A 20,315-nucleotide genomic window follows, 5' to 3' on the forward strand; every position below is an offset into this window, starting at 1 on the left:
TACTATTTGTGCTCTTTTATCATGGAAAAATGCATAGTTCAAAAACGAAATTATACACATGTATCCTCGAATCAGAAATCAGAAATATATATAAACAGATATATATAAACCGGCCCAACTATTCTCGAACTCGCATGAATGATGGAAGGGAGGGGAATAATTGGATAAAAGAAAACTTTCAGGTCATAGTATAGAAATAAAAAAATCGCTCGCGCTTTGCATAAACACACAGCCATCTCTTTATTTCAAAACGTGCTTGATTTTGTTTTCACTTTTTAGATCGAAATATATAAAAACAATCATTTATCTAAGAAGATATCCATCTTTTTCATAATTTGTAGGTTTAGATATAAAAAAAATAGCTTGCCATTCGGTTTTAGTCTGAAATGTATTCATTAAAAGGTTAAACGTTATCACACTGTAAAAAGATGGAATTATCAAAGGTATGTTTCACAGAGGAACTGTTCGTCAAAAGACGCGAGGCTTACTATGATAATGCTATTGTCCCGTCAGGGGCAAATTTTTTTTCATTTTTGACAATGGAAATGACGATTTTCAGGCAGAAAAGTGCCTTCATCCTTTACTTTTGTCCTTAAATAATCAATTTTTCTACTTTCAGGGGGCACATGGGGGGGGGGCAAAATCTCGTTTTGCCCCCCCCCCAAAAAAAAATAAATTATTTTTTTTTTTGGGGGGGGGCAATTAAGTGCCCCCCCCGCTTCCGGCGCCCTTGATTTTAATCATCTATTCAAGTTCCCTTTGAATGATATTGCAAAGTTTTGAGCGTATGAAATTATTTCTGATGAGTATAATGCGCACGTTCGGTAATACAAGGCCGGTCGGTAATACAACCACTCACTATATACGTGCACGTAAATGACCCACCCCACCCCAATGTTTTATTTTATTTGTATGAAAAAAGAAAGAAAACAACTAGGTCTAGATTAGAGTCTTGAGGGGTATAGAAACAATATCTACCCCTATACAGTACATGTTTATTTATTTTCATGTATTTCCTCTTCAAGAAGAAAAAAAATAGTCACAGACAGTCTCTCCTGTACTACTACTCTGCGTGTTCTACTATGCACAAAACCATGTGTCTGTGTCCGCAGACTAACTCACTGGCGGATGCTGGCGATCGCCATTCAGCGATCGATTGTTCTGAATAGCTCTAAACTTGTTAATCCTCTGATCCTCGCTTCTATACACCATAGGCTAGCGCTACACACGTGATGGTCGTTATAAGTCGTTTGTTTACATGCACACACGTGCGTACGTACGCATCGGGTCATTGATCAACAACAAACTTTTGTACACAGTGTACGTACGTGCCTGAGCGATATCAAAACTTTCGAAACTAAAATAGGCCTAAACTAGAACTTAAAAGGCCTAGGCCCAAGATCTTTTCTACGGGTTACCATTTGTACTCTGATTTCAAATTCTCATGCAAATGGAATAGACCTTACTCTTTTAGTAATGTCGAAACGGAAGAGAACATATGATGGAGACGAAGCTAGGCAGCTTTTCCAAGCTCTTTATTTTAGTGAGGTCGACTCTGATCATGTCGAATCCGAACATCTTCAAGAAGTTCAACCTAAGGCAAAGGGTCTTTGCTTGCGGCTTAGCTCCAGTACTAGTTCCAGCGGTTCTGACTCTGACTCTGAAACCGGGCTGCACCCCCGGCTGCACATTGGCAAGGGTTTGTCTCCGAATTCAAGTGATGGCCATGAGTCGCAATATGACAGGATTGATGCTCAGAATAAGGTATGTATTAAATCCAGTTTGTCTTCAAAACAACATGACAAGTTGAAAGGAAAGTTCATCTTGCTGATGGGATCCGATGTACATGTAGACAGTAGAGTAGACACTTTTGTAGATCTAACTTGAGTTTAGAAAAGAAGATTTATTAATATTAATCATCTAGGCCTACATCATGATGTAGATCTAACTGTTGTTAGTAAATAGTAAAATACTAGGCCTACTACTTGTCTACTAGAACGTAGTCTAAGTCATGTAAGTCATGTCTTACTCTAGCTTAGATCTAGGCCTAGAAACTAATCACTCTCTACTCTACTAGTCTCAGGCTAAGCCTAAGCTAAAAAACGTTACTGTCGTTAGACCCGACTAACCTGAGTTAGACTCTCCTGCCTGGCCTAGATCAAGTTGGTTTAAAATTGAAAGTAGGGTCTAACATCAGATTTAATAGTTAATTTATAAGACTAACATTACAGAGTGCATTCTCGATGTTTGGATTGTCATGATTATAGTTTATACCGAAGTGGGGGTCAGATCGTGTGTTGTGGCTAGTATTACTATTAGTAAGTATTCATATTTTGTTGAAATTTTTGAGTAGTTTCTGTTGATGTTCGGTGATGTTTGAGGAAAAACGTTTTCCTTGATTTTCTGTTTCAAAACCACTTTTAATAGGCAGTTTTCATAAATTCCATGAAATTGTGGAAAAGCACTGTCCATTTATTGGCAACGAGAGATGGGTTATCAATATTGCTAAGTGATCAAAAAACAAGCGATTATCGACAAGACTAGCGATAAAGAAGTTATCAATAACAGACCTACAACATTTACTTTAAAAATTCTTAATCTTAGGTGATGATTTTTGAAATGTTAAATATTTTCTGCTAAATTTCAATGATATTTTTAATGAGAATGACTGTCAATTTCACAACATTGCCTTGAAAATTCATCAGTTATGTTTTTGAAAAAAAATCATGTAGACAAATTTCATGAACATTTTTGAAAAATTCAGAAAATTTTACATAAAAATTCCAACAAAAATTTTCCCGCTTCCAGTGTGTATCAATTTTACAACATTAACTTGAAAATTCAATTTTAATGATCTTTAATAAAATGTAAAAGCTTCAAATCAAATACCATCAAATTTTCCAAAAAATTTTGGCAAATGTCAAAGACATTGCACAATTATACAAGTATGTCACAGAAGGTACTTAGAAATTTGTTAGTCTATTGTGTATTTAGTAAAAATGAGCAAAAAGAAATCTGGGAACCCCGCAAAATACCCGAAAATTTTTTTGGAACCCATGAGCATTTCAATATCTTGGCATTTACATATTTATGTCTGATGTTTTACAATGTGAAAATGACCCCCAAAGAGTTCCGGCAAAATTACGTAAAAATATGTCCTACTTAAAAGTATGCAAAGCTTTAAATTTTCAGCAAGTATGTCCGATTAACTAATGAAAACCCAAAATTTCTAAAAAAAATTACGTCCAGAAAAAAATTGTAAAGACTTCAACAGGTTATAGCACACTGATGCTCTGGTCAAAAGTGAAAATTATTTGCAAGTTGTTTGTAGAGAGTTGCCTCAACTACATCATATAAAATTTCAGAGAATTCTAATAATAAGCAAGATATGGCCAAATGCATGAATAGTAATACTTTGACATATATTGTGAAAATATGTAAATTTGACTTCTAATGTCATTTTGACGTCATCAATGATATGTCCAAATAAAAAATCGACTAGACTCTATGCCCAAGTGTGAGGGAAGAAAGGGGGTCCGATGAGCTACAGTAAAGTTTATATAGCATTTTTTGTCCATTTATGACTTATTTTGAGATGACCTGAAACGTACCCAAACTCAACCATGGTCGACTCATTTTGGGGCATTCTAAAATGTTATTGCGCGAACTTGTGCCTCATTACCTTTGCATGTCCTGATGACCTCTCATCTAAACTTGATATGATGTAAATATAGATGAGTTTTTATGATTTGTTACAATGAAATGATCAATTATATAATTTTACAAAATAGCACTTGGATGTCGTCATCATCATTTAATGACCTTGAGCAGCTTCGCAGATCATGTCCATAATGATATCCATAGGCCTACATAACATGATAATCAAGGAAATTGCTATGCCTGATTTTGAGAGAAAGTGGGAACAAATTTGGCTATGAAAAGGAATAAAGAAAGAAAATTCTGATGAAATTAAAAGGCGATCTGTCATATTCATGACAGACCACCGAATGATAATGTGACTTATAAATCGCCAAATCCATTCTGCATGCATAGTGCTTAAGATGCTTGAAGAGTGAAGCTAAGAGTTAATTAAAAAAGCGTAAGAAACTGGTCTAAAAGCACTATATGAAAATTTCTCCTTCTCCGAGGGGCACCTTGCTCAATTATAACCCGTACTAGACAAGCGGGTCTCCATGCAAAGATCAGTACATACAAAACAAGTTGCCGTTTCCTGAGCAAGATGGCCTTCAGTACACAAGGCATGGGTAGGCTGCACATTCAGAGACCCTTAATTCACTCAAGGAAGGCTTCGCACAGCAGACTAGTGCAAATCATTCATTTGAGGAAAGTGGTCTGAATATGCAGCCTATATGTAAGGCTCCTGCCTATGACTTGTGTACAGAAGGTCCTTTTGTTCAACAGAAAGTTGTATTCGTGCTAGTCTTGAAGGCCCACTTGTGGATCAAAGTTCAATGAGGGTCTGTGCATGCAGACTGCATGTAAGGAGCAATGTTCTATTAACATGAATATGTAGTGGTAAAAGGAAGGCAGGTTCTTACATCTAAAACCCTTGCCATTTTGATAAGAAAAATGAAAAATAGTGTAATGCAAATTTTTTTCCTGTTGAATTGATAAAAAGCTCCATTTTATACATATAGGGTCTATGCTCCATCATGTTACTCGATACATACATGTACAGGTACATATTCATGTAAAGGCCACCGCACACCTTACGATTGGTCTGCAACCTGATTTCAGAATAAAATGTAGAATTTCATGCTAACATTGAGACCAGGAATATCTTACTGCGAAATGTTCTAAATCATCGTACGAATACCTATGTTGAAATCTGTGACTATGCTATCATCCTTAGAATAAAAGCGAATTTAATATCTAGTCGTAATGATGTCATAGCAGTCGTACGATTGGCTACGATTTGAAACTAATTTGGCCTTTACTCCGAAATAAAGGATTGCAATCTTTTGAAATGGTTATATCAGTATTCTTTCAATTAATTCAAACCTCAAATAAAATGATATGTCCCATTCACATTTTCAGCAAATGAGCAAAATGCGATTTGTTCCAAAATCAGATCGCAAGCAGTCAGGACGTGTGCAGTGGCCTTTAAATGTACATGTATACTGTATAATGTATTAGTTTGATTAATTATTTTATACCTTTGGCATTTGAAAAATGAAGTATAGTTTAAATACATGAGAAAAGTATATTTGAGGATATCAATTTATGATTTTGTATTTAAAACACAATTGATCTTTTTTTGTTAAAAACATTCAAATTCTTGAAAATTTACAAAATTCCTGGCAGCTGAAAATTCTTGAAACTTTCCATGATGGACATTTTTCAGAATTTCAGGAAGTTTTCCAACCCTTTGCACCCCTAGGTGTTTCTAATTTGCACTGAGTTCTGTTTATGGTTTATACGTGGAGCTAGCTCCATGGTTTATACTACAGAGCATGGCCTCTCTTTTTGGCCTTAGTCTACAAATGCTGCCTGTTCAGAGTCAACCGGGACTATCAATTAATGAAGTGCTTTTGGGATAACACCTTCCAAAGTTTTTGTCAAACCCTGACCTCCAACTTCAAATTTAATTTCAAATTAAAGCATTTTTTACTGTCATGTGATTGGAACTAAGTTTGTAAAGATAAGTTGTAAAGATATTTGTTCATTTAACTAGAAGCATGGGGTAGGCCAGGGAATGAGGGGTGCATAGTAGACATATTTCATTATTTTTAATATTACTTCTTTTGTTCTTTATAGGTGAAACATTTCAGTGAAACCAGCAATACACCAAAGGAGAACTCACATCCCCAAAGAGATGAGCACAAGTATGAAGCCAAACTGGAAGCAGGTATATTTTGTATTTCATTTCATAACCGTGTACTGTAGGCTACATGTGTGATAAACTTTGCCTACATTGGCTTGTTTAGGGCCCTGATATGCCCCCTTTATATGTGCAATATATATTTTTGACCCATGATTGATCATCCAGGTGTCAAATTACATGTACCCTTTAATGTCTCATTTAAATACATGTATTTCTTTCCATAAATCAACATAAAAATAGTGATATTAAAACTCCTGTATGTTTGGAAACCATGAGATTCGATCACCTGCCCTTCAAAATGCCAACTTCATGCTCTAGTTCAAGTAAGAAATAGTCTCCCTTCAAATATGGAATATTTCATGAGGTGCAAGCTATAAAGAGCTAGTAATTTCCATTACATTGGCAACAGTTTCCCTGCTTATTACCAGGGTCACTGCTTTATAGGGTCTACTTATATTTCATTACTTTCACGTTTTGTTTTTAGTCATTGTATTTTATTTTGTTTGGGGTTTCTTATATCGTTGCAAACATCTGTACCAACTTTTGTACATTAGTGTCTCATAATCCTTTTAAATATGTACTAATTTATATTTTAGATGGACACCAATTGGAAGATTGTTCATTCACAGAAGTAGATTTGTCTTTTAGTGAGTCAGAGTGCTACATTTCTGAAGTCTATGAGACCTCCGAAGCATCAGGTAATCCCATTGATATTGATATTTAGAAAAATCCCATACAACTAGGAGTGTGCTGTAAATGGATGATTTTTGGTTTTACTGTGGCAACAGTTTTTTTTTTATTCCTTTTACCTTATCTCAAAACGAAATGACCATATTTTTTGTCTCAGGTCTGAGAAAAAGTGTGCCGGGCCAAAATCCGAAATGGCCACCCAATTAACCCCCTCCCCCATCAAATTTTTGGCCACAATTTCTTTATTTGGCGGTCTTTTTCTCTGGTTTTGGCTGCTATTAATATGTTTTGGGGGCCGGCAATTTGTTTTTCCTAAAATTAATAATTTTAAACCATTATATGTAGAGTTAAACAGTGTTTTCACTTAAGGACGTTCCACAGTTTTGTTCTGCGAATCATGATCTGCACATATTTTACACTCAGCACACTGACGTCACAATGAATGAGTAGTTGATTAATCAGCTGTAAGTGTGAGCTGATTTTTCTCCTTATCTGCACTAACTGCAGATCCGATGTGTTATTTTATGTAGCTAATAAAAGTTGGAATTATTCCATGGACAATGTTTTTTTCTTTGATTCCTCTACAATTTCAAAATACTTTATTCTGAAGTGCTGCAAAGTAAGACGAACAATGACCCTGAGTTTGAATAAATGAATGGTAGAGTGGTTTGGAATTTTTCCTCTCATAGGTACAAAGCTTTTGACGCATTTTGGGGTGTTTAAAAAAAGTACATTTGCTCTATTAAAGTGCTGAAAACAAGCACATGAACCAATATATCTTTTGATATTTACACCTTTTAGGTATCCCATCCTCTACAACTATGCAAATTTTGGTGAAAATGACATGGGTTTTGAATAAAGTGCAGCATTTCTTGTACTTCTCAAGATTGTTATTGAAATTTCATATTTTTAGTTTGAGTTTTTGTTATCTTTTGCGCAATTTTTAAGAACTTAGAGTGCTGTTAGACTTAAAAATAGCAAACAATTTGTAGCCATATAAAAGATTATCCATCTTAAGGGTACAATATTAATCATATTGTGGAGGAGCCGTGGTGTAGTGGTTCTGACTCTCGCCTTGTAAACAGAGGGTCGTGTGTTTGAATCCCACCGCGGTCTGGCGTCCTTTGGCAAGGCGTTAATCCACCCTTTGCCACTCTCGACCCAGGTGCTAAATGGGTACCTGGTAGGATGTAAAAGTCATTGTAGCTTGTCCAGTACTGTGTGCGCCTCACAGGCGACTGACTGGAATACTCCCCAGGGAGTGGAGGATGTGCACACATTGTGTCCTGGAATGACTGATTGAATCCGATGACCAGGGTAATAATATATCTGTAAAGTGCTTAGACACCTCGTTCCGATGGATTAAGCGCAATATAAAAGCGGATTATTATTAATCATATTGTGAAATCTGATGAAATTTTCATGGATTTCGACTGAGTAATAGAGCTTCAAAGTCATTGTTGTGATCTTGTGAGGTCCAAAAAATTACAAATTCTTTTGAATGCACAATTCTTAAGAACATCCATTTGGGTAAACTTTGAAGCTCTATAGCAAAAAAAAGATCAAGCTCATGAACCAATTTTAATTTTTGGATATTTAGAATATTCAGGTGCTAAAGTATCTATGTGGAATACATGATGAAAATGACATGGATTTTCAATGTACAGTATGGGAGCAAGACTACAAACCCATTCACATTTTAAATAAGCACATGAACCACTATTATTTAAAATTTAGCTAGTGCACTATTCTATCAGTAACATCACAGGAGAGCAAACTTTCTTCATGGGCATTTTGTTTCTGTATCATAGCTTAAATTTGCTTGATCATGTACATGTAATACTATATGAACCAATCTGTGTAGATTTAATCTATGTATTTGAATTATTGACCTTTTACAATTTTTTTTAGCCAGGCTTTTAGATACATGTAGTGTTTCATGCAGAATGAAAAAAAAATTGTTGCTACTAGTACATGAATGTTAATATATTCCTGTTCACATGATTCTGTTAGACATAGATGGAACCCCTGATGACAGAGAAGATGTGGGAGTTACTGTTTCAGAGGTTGATTGGAATGGTGAAGGTAATAAATTCATTTTTATTGTCAAGCTACATGTAATGACATGCCATACACTAAATTCAGAATACTTTACGTTGTCACTGTGGCCTCCAATCTGCATGATTCCTAACAGACTACCTAGTAGATGCCTCATTTAATAGATAAGGGATGTGTTTTATTAATAGAATTCAAAGTGTTTTTTCATTACAAAATTTTAATTGAATTGAAATTGCCTTATCTTGAGTAGGTAGTGATTCTGAAACAGATGAACTGAGAGAAGAAGACGACGAAACACATATAGGAATTGTATCAGAGGTTGATGTACAGAATACTGCAGGTAATTTATAATAGTCACAACATTTATTATGTACCATCTATCTAGTAAACTATTCCAAGGCGCACAATTCAAAACAATTAGAATCAACAACTAGAATCCTGTACATGACTCAATACCACCACAAATTTTACGCTATGTAATTTCAATTTCATAAATCATTTAAAATGATAATTACATATATATACCTATGTTGGAATTGCTTGTGGTATTCCACTCATTTGAATTTGAAAATAAAATTTGAAAATAACTTCCTGGGTCAATCCATATCAATTCAACCAATGCTTGTCACCCGACACCTTATGATTTTCTTTAAACTCGCACCAAATGTGTCCCCAAATGTCTGACAGAAAATTCTGGAATAATTTGCTCCACGGTCAAATGGTTGCTAAGTTACGGCCTCCCTTAGCAACCAATGTGTGGCAAAACAACAGTTTAAATAAAATTAGCTATTTTGGATTGACTGCTGGCCAAGTTTGATGATGCAGTGTTCTAATTTTCTGTAAATTGGAAGAACTTTATAGTCGTAACACACAATATAATATGACCTGGATCTGACCGGCACCCGTGAGCTTTACTCACAGACTGAATGCCTGACCATATGGATATTTGCAGTAATCAATTTTGAAATATGTTGTAAAGCTCACATGTGTTGTGAATATGCTAATGTTAGGGCATGTTAATTTTATTGCCTGAAAGAAAAAAATACATGTAACGGTACATGTACAAGTATGTATGAAGAAAGATGACCTGAATACTTACATGTATTGTGATGAAATTGTGTTCTCCATTCAGATAGTGACATTGAGATGGATACAGTTAGTGAAGAATGTGACATTGGAGTAGGGTGCATGGATGATGATGATAAAGGTAATTATAAATTATTCCTAATTTGCAAGTCCTTGCTTACTCTTCACGGCCGTGATGTGGCGGAACTACGTATCTCCTTTTATGCGATTCCGAGATATTCGTGCTTAAAAATTCAAAATTGCTTCGTTAGCTTTCTTTGAAAAAATGAAGATTGATGTATCGGACTTATTAGTTTTCCTTTGTCCTGTGGATTATATAAAAGGAATTGGGACAAAAGAGAATTTGATTTCTACATTAAATCTTGTAATTTTCTTCAATTTCTAAAACTTACGTGCTTTTACCTGATTAAATCGATGACTACACCTAGATTTTGATCAGGCAAAACTATGTATGTCGTGCGCTTCGCAAAGTTATAGGGTAAAAGTGGGATGGGGCGCAATGGCACTCTTCAAAGTGTTTTGGGCAAGGAAACAAGTTTAAAAAGTATACAAATCAACTTCACTAGCTAAATTCCATGTGCTCCTCATGTTTCAGGTCAACTTTTATTCGCATAAGTATTTCTAAGTTCTGCGCAAATCATTTTTCACTAACATTTCAAAAGTAAATGATACTCAAGCGGAAATATTTTTAAATAGTTATATGATCATTTTCTTAAATTGATCTGTACCAATGTTAAAATGTCAAAAAATCTTGAGGATATTACAAATGTATAATTTTACAGGAATTTTTCTAAGTGTAAACTTTTTTTTTGGATACACACTATATAAGTCATACTTCTATCTTTTTGAAACACCCCCCCCCCCCCATCATCCACTGGATGAGTTGAGCTGAAGTTGTCAATGGGTACATACATGTACATTTTAAACCCCCACCAATGGTGTTGACTTCATACATTGATTGATGTAAATTTTAGGGCCCCAGGATCAAGGGTTAATAAAATTAACAGATAGGTGTGTAATATACAAGCATTTTTATCTGACAATGATCGCGGAGACATCAAAATTTATAATCTTCCTTATCATGTTGCATGTACTAGGTCTTTGAGCTTTAATAATCTGATTAAGAGTACTCAAATCTTGTCTATATAAATTATAATCTTAAAACATTGATACATGTACATATTAATGGATTGAAAATCCTTAACTTTGTACTTTTTTGCAGCTCTCCGAGGTAGAAAACGCACCCGTGTACATTTTGTTGATGGCAGTTCTGATTCATCTTGTGCAAGTATTCCTTCATTGAGTGTTAAGAAAAGAAGTGAGTTTCAATGCCTCCCCATATTGTAGGTGGTTGCCATAAGGCCACTGGTCTGGTTAGGATGAGAATATGTTTTGAATATATTTTTTTGTCTCACCTGCATAGCAGAGTGAGACTATAGGCACCGCTTTTCCAGCGGCATCAACACCAAATCTTAATCGAAGTTTTTGAAATGACAGCATTACTTAGAAAGTGTATAGACCTAGTTCATTAAACCTGGCCATAAGGTTAATCAGGTGTTACTGAACATCCTGTGCGTGTTTCAAGTCACATGACTAAGTCAAAGGTCATTTAGGGTCAATGAACTTTGGCCAAGTTGGGGGTATCTGTTGAATTACCATCATAACTTAAAATTTTATGGATTTTCTTCTTGAAACTTGGACATAAGAGTAATCAAGTATCACTGAACTTCCCGTGCAAGCTTCAGGTCACATGATCAAGGTCATTTTAGGTCAATGAATTTTGACCAAGATGGGGGATATTTGTTGAATTACCATCATAACTTTGAAAGTTTATTGGTCTACATGTAGATCATAAAACTTGGACATGAGAGTAATCGGGTATCACTGAACATCCTGTGAAAATTTCAGGTCACATGACTAAGGTCAAAAGTCAAGGAACTTTGGCCATGTTTGGGGTATATGTTGAACTACCATTACCATTATATGGATCTGATTCATGAAACTTGGACATAAGAGTAATCAAGTATCGATTTCTTTTGATATGCTTATGGCTGTAATATGGTATTTTCACATTGCAGAGAAAAACAAGTCCAGTCGAGAGTTAGCATCAATATTAAGAATGAAATGCTGCAAAAACTATTGTCTTCACAAAGTTTCCAGAAGAGAAGCAGCCGCCTGTAGGAATAAATTCCAAGAGAAGGCAAAATGGGAGCAGAGGAAATGGATTTTGGAATACCTCTTGGAACATCATGAGACATCTGGGAACCTGATCTTAATCAGATTCAGTATTGGAGTGACAGAAATTTGTCGGCGTGGATGGCGATTAGCCTTAGGAATCTCCAGGACAAGGCTTTGGCAGATAAATTCCCATTTCCAAGGTAATTAGTTTTGATATAGCAGTAATTGATTTCATAAAATGAATACTTAATGGTAAGTCAAATTTCACCAAATGCAACAATTTTTCCATTTGTAAAACCTAATACTTGTCTGAAGCAGATTGTATGTAGGAAAAACCTTGATCACATCAAGTGATGCAATCATCTAAGAAGAGAATTACCAAAGCATGTGACTAACAAGTAGGTATTTGTAACATCTGTCTAAGCCCTTCATTGTTGAAGTCAAGTTATGATATTAGTTATGATATTAGCAAATTTACCTTGTCACATTTAGCACAAGAGTATTTCGATGAAAAACACATCAATAGTGTGAAGCATCACAATACCCATAGCATGTACTTCTGCTTTGGGCAGGAATAAGCTCAATTTTTATCTCCTTTGTTACAGATGGACTAAAGGCATATCTTCCCCCAAACCAACACAGACGAGGCATGCAGTCAAGAGCAGTTGCTTCCTCTTTGATATGGTTAGACAGATTCTCCCGCAGATTCGGAGATAAACTGCCAGCTCAAGACAAGATTCACTTGCCGTCTTGCCTGACACGTGCCAGTGTGCATCAGATCATGAAAGAAGAGCTGGAGGACCTTGGAGAAGAAGTTTGCTGTAAAGAACATTTCTATCGAATATGGAAAAAAGAAATGTCACATTTGACTATCCCAAAGGTAATTTTCATTCAATAATTTTTCAAAGATTCAAGGTCTCAAGAGATAAATACCTCGTACTTGTGATAGTGATCAATTTTTAAGGTATCGACTTCAAAATTTGAAGATGTATGGTCACTGGTTTGACAATGATCTGATTAGTTCGGGAGAAAATAGATAAAAGTTTATAGGGTCATCATTTAAAGTTTCGCTTAATTTCACATAACAGTTGCATGGATATCCTGGTGGGTATGCAAATGAGGAGATTGATGATCTGATGTCATCCTCTCACTCTTTCTTTTGTATTTTATTTCATGAAATATTCTAATTTTCTACTCATTGGCAAGTGAAACAACTATTAATTCCACCCTGAACATTTGGAATTAGCACTACTTAATACTTTGATTCAGTCAACTTGGTCTTTTTTGTGAAATCTGTAAAAAATGAAATATTGTATAATTCAAACAATAAAACAAAAGAAATAGTGAGTGATGGACATCATCGACTGACTCATTCGCATGACACTGAGTTGTGCATGCAACTGTTTTGTGAAACATAAGCGAAACTTAAGAATGTCATAACTTTCTTATTTTGTGTCCGATTTTGATGAAAGTTTCAGCATTATACTTGTTTGATTTTTCTCTATTTATTCAAATCAACATTTTTCTGGGGTGGACTTGACCTTTAAAGTTGATCACCCCCCTCCCCCATTGAACATTCCAGCCAACCATAAAATTATACTCATGCTCATTCACCGGTAGCCCATTCACTTTGTTGTTGGAAATGCTTGTTTTCCAAATGATCCCACCAATGGATGGAAATCAGGCATGTTTCAGGCAACTCTTCTCGACAATGCGTCATTCATAATTTACGTACGAGGTCTCATATGAAAGATGGAGAAATTAATAGTAAAGTTATGAACTTTGTTTTCCAAATACAAAGCAGTAAGAGCCAGAAAACTTACTCAAATTCATAAATGCTCGTGCAAATGGAAGTTTGCTAGCACCAATGGCCTTCAAATGAAAGAGGGGAAGTGTATCTTTTCATTGATGTACATCCATGAAGCATATTTATAAATTTGAGGGTAAAATATACCCTGAGTTTTGGTTTTCTTTTTCTTACACATACTGTATAATTAAGAGAAACTAAACCAAGTTTAAAATGTTGAAAGATAATTTTGCAAGTGTAAGTCCCTAGTCCATAAAACTGTCATATAATGGTTATCAGGTATTAGCAAATGGAGAAATGTAATTTCAGGTCACTGGGCAAAGGTCAAAGGTAATTTTAGGTCAACAAACTTTGGATTTTATTATTTGAATATTATTAATGAATTTGTATTTTTTTCTTCCCTTTTTGAAAAATTATTCATTTTATATATGTATATATATTTTTTGCCACTGATGCTGAATAGCATAATTCAGGCTACATTGCCAGATGCGTTCCTCTTGTTAATCAAGACTGATTACTCATGATTTTTTTATTCTTTATAACAGGTGAACAGGTTTTCAAAATGTGATGTCTGTACTCAACTGAAGCAAAGCATCGAAAGAACCAATGACAAACAAGCAAGGAAAGCCCTCCAGCAACAAAGGGAGGATCATCTTACTCAACAAAAGTATGATATTTACTATTTCTTTCTGAATGATTGTTTTGCCTGCATAGCATAGCATGAAAAAAGGAGCTTCTTTACGGACAGTGACTATGGCGGCATTATGACATTGAAATCTTTGAAAGGCTTAGTTTGAATTTGGAGTTCACAGGTCATAGGTTAATGGTCACAGCTCATTAAATATGCGAGTTGGTTTCCTCATGGTAACTTGTGAAATATTCAACAGATTTTGTAAAAATGTTGGTGTGTAGGTAGATTACACTAAAGTACAAGCTAAGTTCGAATTCAGAGTCTGCAGGTCAAAGGTCACAGCTCATTAAATATGCAAGTTGGTTTCCGCATGATATCTTATGAAATATTCAACAGATTTAAAAAAAAGAATTGGGTACCGTAGGAAGATGACACCAAAATACAGGCTGAGCTCGAATTAGAAGTCTGCAGGTCAAAGGTCACAGCTCATTAGATATGCAAGTTGGTTTCCGCATGATAACTTGTGAAATATTCAACAGATTTTAAAAATTTTTGGTGTGTAGGTAGATTACAAAAGCCAATTGAAACAACTTTTAGATGAAAATTACAATTATGATATAAATGGGAAAGAAAATAAATTATTCTAAAATTGAGTATGCTGAAGCATTACATGTATAATTCATATAATTATTCTACTTTTGAAAGCTTTCATTTATTGTAAATAAAACTGCCCCTTGGAGCAAAAAAATGGGGAAAAATAATATGAGATCAGATATATTGTATAGAACCAAAGATCAATCTGCTTGACAATATCACAGTGAAATATGAAAGATTTTATTTACTAAGTTGTGTCATATTTTTCAATAGCTACTATTTGCAATGTTAAGTTCTTGCCTGAAAAATTGTGCTTCATTTAAGCATTTCTTCCTTATTATTTCTACAGAACTGAAAGAATGAAGTATTACAAGCATGCACAAAAAGCAAAACAACATCCAGAGAAGTACATCAGCATTATCATCGATGGAATGGATCAGCAATCCACCAGCATTCCGAAATTTTACCGAACGGCCAAATCAATTTCATCAGCATGGAGACTCCCATCGCATGTAACTGGGACAATAGTTCATGGGCGGGGACAACACATGTTTGTCGACAACAAAGAGTATCCCCATGACTCCAACCTTACTGCGAACATTCTTCTTCAAGTTTTAAATAAATATGCTAATTCTCTTCCTGACACACTATACCTCCAAATGGATAACTGCGGGAGGGAGAACAAAAATCAATGTCTCCTTGCTTTGTGTGCCCTTCTTGTGGAACTCAACGTGTTCAAAAAGGTAACTGTCAAAATGAGTAGAAGAATAAAATTAACAGTTTGTAGTCAAAAGTACATGTATAGACATGCATTGACCGTTGAAAAATGGTATGTGAAAAACTGAAAACTAATCGTACAGTATATTACATTTTGCACATAGAGGAAGATAGACAGGTGCTACTACTTTTTGGTGGCAATGTCAACATTAGACTTGTATATGGGTAGGAAGAGGTTCCTACACATTGATATAGAGTGGTACTGTATGTAGATAGCAGTAGTGCCAAATATAATAACTATTACCACATGAAATACTCCTTGTAGTTACATTGTTTACATTGCTTCTCTTGTTTATGTCTTTACAGATCAAATTGTGCTTCCTAATGAAAGGGCACACCCATGAGGACATTGATCAGCTGTTCAGTAGAATATCTACACATACATCAAAACATAACATTCCAACACTTTCATCTTTACTACATCACATCCCACTTTCATACAAGAAGCCAAACACAACAGCAGAAAGGATACACATCATATATAACATTAGGGACTGGCTTGAAACACACATAAATAAACCATCACATCATAGCCTGCCACATCAATTTAAAATAACAAAAATTCAAGGACATGCGGTCATAAACACAAAAAAATGGAGCAGTAGTCCAGTCTGGACCGCAACAACAGGTGCCAGTTACATACTGAAAGAGCATCCCCCTGGATTGCCAGAAATTGTTTCAAGGAGAATTGAAGAACTTCATCTTGATCGTCTACGTAGAGACATGGTGAAGTATCGTCCCTACCTTAATGACTCCGAGCATCAAGAGTGGGTGCAACTGCTTCATTCTTTTGGTGCAGAGGATGGTAAGCAATAATAATAATGCGAACAAATTTTTGGCATTACTCCTATGTGTTTAAGATCGCATGCTTTATATAATGAAAACCATGAGTCAGAAAAAATTGGAACCAGTGGGATTCGAACCTGTCATCTACTGCCCGACAAGCAGTTGACGAGAGATTGGTACAAGTATCTATTTTCTCCCCAAACTGGCCGATTTGATCTATAAACTTGTCTGAGATAATAAAATATTTCTGACAGAGAACAAAAATTACTCAGAAGGTGAAAGACAAAAATTCCTTTCTAACTTAACCAGGCTTATTGCACATGTGTTGTTTGGTGGATGGCTGTTGATAAAGGCAATCAATTTATTTAAAAGCGTTAAAGAAAATCACAATGTTTCAACTTACCTCGCGTCCAACGTTCCCCAATCTCCCCTATATACTTATGTGTAAGTTGGTATGAAAGATCTCATGCAAAGTCGTGTCTTCACATATTTGTGGTTAACAGCGTCACATGCGACATAGAAGCTTAGTAATGGACTTATTCTAAATTGTTCAGTGTTTTTTTTCTTTTTTTTTCTTTTAATCTGTACAGAAGGCTCACTCCAAACTTGGATACTGCTAGACATTTTGATGTCTAAGGATGCCATTGCTGCTGATGAACAGAATGCTATCAACTCAGACATCTATTTGTCCAATGATGAGCAGGACCCCATCCCTCCAGTAAGTTCAGTACAGCAATATATTACCAGTTATACTTAACTTGTATTTTACATGTCTTGACTTTTTATAGATTGGAAATCAAGGCTCTTGATCTATATCTGTCTTTGGTCCAAAGAAATTTGTTGTTGCTATTGTGACCTGTCCCCTTAATTAGAAGGAAAAAGTGCATAAAAAACTTGTGGGAAGCAAGAATGGTAAGACTGCATTTTGCACAAATAAAATATTCAAGTTTCATGTCTACTTAATATAGAAGTGTTCAAAATTCCACCACTAATGGTTACATGTGCATTATGACTTTATGTTTTAAAAGCTGGAAAACTAGTGCTGATGCTTTAATGCATGTATACCTGTTTGTCTTGTCTAAAAAGTTTTTTTTCTTCAAATGATAGGTCAATCTTGGACGAAAGACTTCACAGAAGAAACAACCTATGGTTCCTGATATTGGGCAGATGATGTGCGTCTTCCTTGAAGAATATCGCAATGAATGGCCGCAAGTTGGCAAAATAACAGCACTTCATGAAGATTCTGCAACTCTGCATTGGTTTACAGGCACAACAACATCGAATTGGATAGCATTAGATACACCTAGCAGGGGACTAAATGGAGGAAGTGAACCATATATTTCCACTGTTTTGAAATCTTCGTTTATTACAGGTTCATTCACCTTAACACCTCAAGGCAAATTACCACAGGATATCCAGCGCCAATTACGTGAGAAAAGAGAAGAATTGTACAGTTAGCTATATAAAATCTATTGTCATTTCTGGGTCATTCTCAAGAAAATGTCACAGATAACTACTCAATCACTAATACATTTGAGTGAAAAATGCCTTCGTTTTGATTAAACCCCACTAAATGAAATTTGAAGGGGGTACAGGAATCAGCATACTATCAGAATGGCTGTTGGTCTGTATAACTGCATCCTCAGTTTTTGGCCAATTATCATGGAATTTGGCTCACACGTTTCTTTTTTTTTGTAAAGATGCACAAAACATAAATAAAGAGGCTTTAATAGGAGGAAATTATAGTTTGTAAACAAAGTTTTGGCATTACTCCTATGTGCTTAAGATTGCATGCTCGATCTGTAATGAAAATCATAAGTCAGAAAACATTGGACCCAGTGGGATTCGAACCTGCCATCTACTGCCTGGAAAGCACAAAACACTCGCTTGTGACAGAAATGTGCTCCCATGCTAGCAGCATATTATTGAATGATTGTGTAAAAATCCTGCCAGTGAAACTAACTTGTCAGTTTTCGATTTATGCATATTAAATTAAACACATTGGCCTTGAGGTATACATGTACATTTGCAAGACATGTTTTCCCATGTGTTGGAAGCTGCATTGCATTGGTGATGTGTCATTACAGCTATAAATGTGTAGAAATCCTGTTGATTACCCAAGCTCATTAAATGTTTTGAGATAAAGATATGCCAAACACATTTTAGCATAGTTTGGATATTGTGTTGCTTTAGCGACAGCGTACTATGGCTAAACCCCTGGAAACTTTACTGCAGTTAACTAATTCCTCATTTTTGTCTCGCCTGCAAAGCAGATTGAGAACTTCAGGCATCATCAAATCTTAACCAAAGCTTAAGGTTTTGAATGACATCGTAACCTAGAAAGTATACAGGCCTAGTTAATGAAACTTGTACATAAAGGCTATTAATTATTACTAAACATCCTGTCTGAGTTGAGGTTACACGACCAGGGTCAAAGGTCATTTTGCGTCAATGAACAAAATCTTAACCAAGGTGAAGTTTATTAAGTATCTTAACTATCAAAGTATATGGATTGAGTTCATGACACTTGGACATTAGGCTAATCAAGCATCAGTGAACATCCTTCATGAGTGTCAGGTCACATGACCAAGGTCAATGGAATTTGGCCGTGTTGGGGGTATTTGTTGAGTTACCATCATAACTTTGAAAGTTTTTGGATCTAGTTCATGAAATGTGGACATATGAGTACTGGTAGTCAAGTATCACTGAATATCCTGTGTGGGTTTCAGGTCACATGATTAACCCTATCTAGGCCGGGGGGGGGCTCGGAGGCCCCCCCCTCAACGAATCGCACAATATTTTTGCCGCGCAAATGTTTTTGACCGCGCCGCTCGCTGACTTTTTACTTTCAAGTCTTGCGCAACTTTTGAGACCAATTTTGCGTCACCCGGGTACATGGTTCTGAAATTATGCAACATTATGTAAGTGCATGTCAGACCAAAAATTGCTCAAAAACATGATTTCGTGTACAAAGTCAATGCAAATTGTGTTTTCAACCAAAATTCATAAATGCATGATTATTTTTAGTTTTGCTGGTCTAAATGTATTCATTTTATGCTTTTTATGATCACAGAAGAGTCCCCAACAAATTTCATTGAAAAAACAATGAAAAACAAAAGGTCAAAAAACAAAGAAATACATAAGAAATTGCAAAAAACAATATAATACATAAGAAAATGATTTGATATTGCAATTTTTTTCATGTACACTTGCTAAGAACACCACAAAGAATTTCTATACCAAAAATTAGTACATTGGGAGCTTTATTTAGGGAGTTAGAGGAAAAAGAATGATTTTGCATACTAATTACGCATAAATTAGCATAATCACTCAATAGCAATTCGCATGAAAAAAATTACTATACAATCTTGTAGATTATGTCCCAGGCAACCCGCGTGCCAATTTTCGGCGCGATCGCGCGGTCGACGGCCGAGATCTTAAGGGGGGCCTGGGAGGTCCCCCCCCCGGCCATATGAACTCCCAAAATACCCCGGCCTAGATAGGGTTAAGGTCAAATGTCATTTAGGGTCAATGAACATTCGTTATATATGAAAGGTTTATTTATAAATGATTATTCTATTGTTGTTTTCAAAGTCAGCACTGCTGCTTATTATTAGGGGCTATCTTTTTTTTCAAATTGGGACGATTACAGAATTTTGGGGGCTATTTCTTTTATTTCAAAGGCTACTTTTAGGTGTAACAAGCAATTATACCGGAAAGCATCATTTTTCTCCTATGTAGTTAGAATTTTGAATATTTTATGTGACAGATCTTGGGGCGACTCTACAAAGAATGGGTGCCACAAAACATGCATTTTGGGGGAATCTTAGGGGCTATTTGGGTTGCCATGAGGGCTAAATCGC

At 35.6% G+C, this 20,315-nt stretch overlaps 1 protein-coding gene across 1 annotated transcript; it reads left to right on the plus strand.

Moving 5' to 3' along the window:
- Nucleotides 1-1,266: 1,266 nt before the first annotated feature.
- Nucleotides 1,267-18,198, plus strand: LOC121430045. The gene is made up of 14 exons (XM_041627316.1): nucleotides 1,267-1,764; nucleotides 5,779-5,869; nucleotides 6,442-6,543; nucleotides 8,549-8,620; nucleotides 8,844-8,933; nucleotides 9,726-9,800; nucleotides 10,902-10,997; nucleotides 11,758-12,057; nucleotides 12,463-12,737; nucleotides 14,210-14,331; nucleotides 15,239-15,632; nucleotides 15,973-16,471; nucleotides 17,043-17,170; nucleotides 17,560-18,198. Exons 1-14 carry the CDS (start codon nucleotides 1,477-1,479, stop codon nucleotides 17,908-17,910), a joined length of 2,883 nt encoding a protein of 960 aa, XP_041483250.1. The 5' UTR covers nucleotides 1,267-1,476; the 3' UTR covers nucleotides 17,911-18,198.
- Nucleotides 18,199-20,315: the final 2,117 nt, after the last annotated feature.

This window comes from Lytechinus variegatus, chromosome 16 (genome assembly GCF_018143015.1).
Source record: "Lytechinus variegatus isolate NC3 chromosome 16, Lvar_3.0, whole genome shotgun sequence".
NCBI lineage: Eukaryota > Metazoa > Echinodermata > Echinoidea > Temnopleuroida > Toxopneustidae > Lytechinus > Lytechinus variegatus.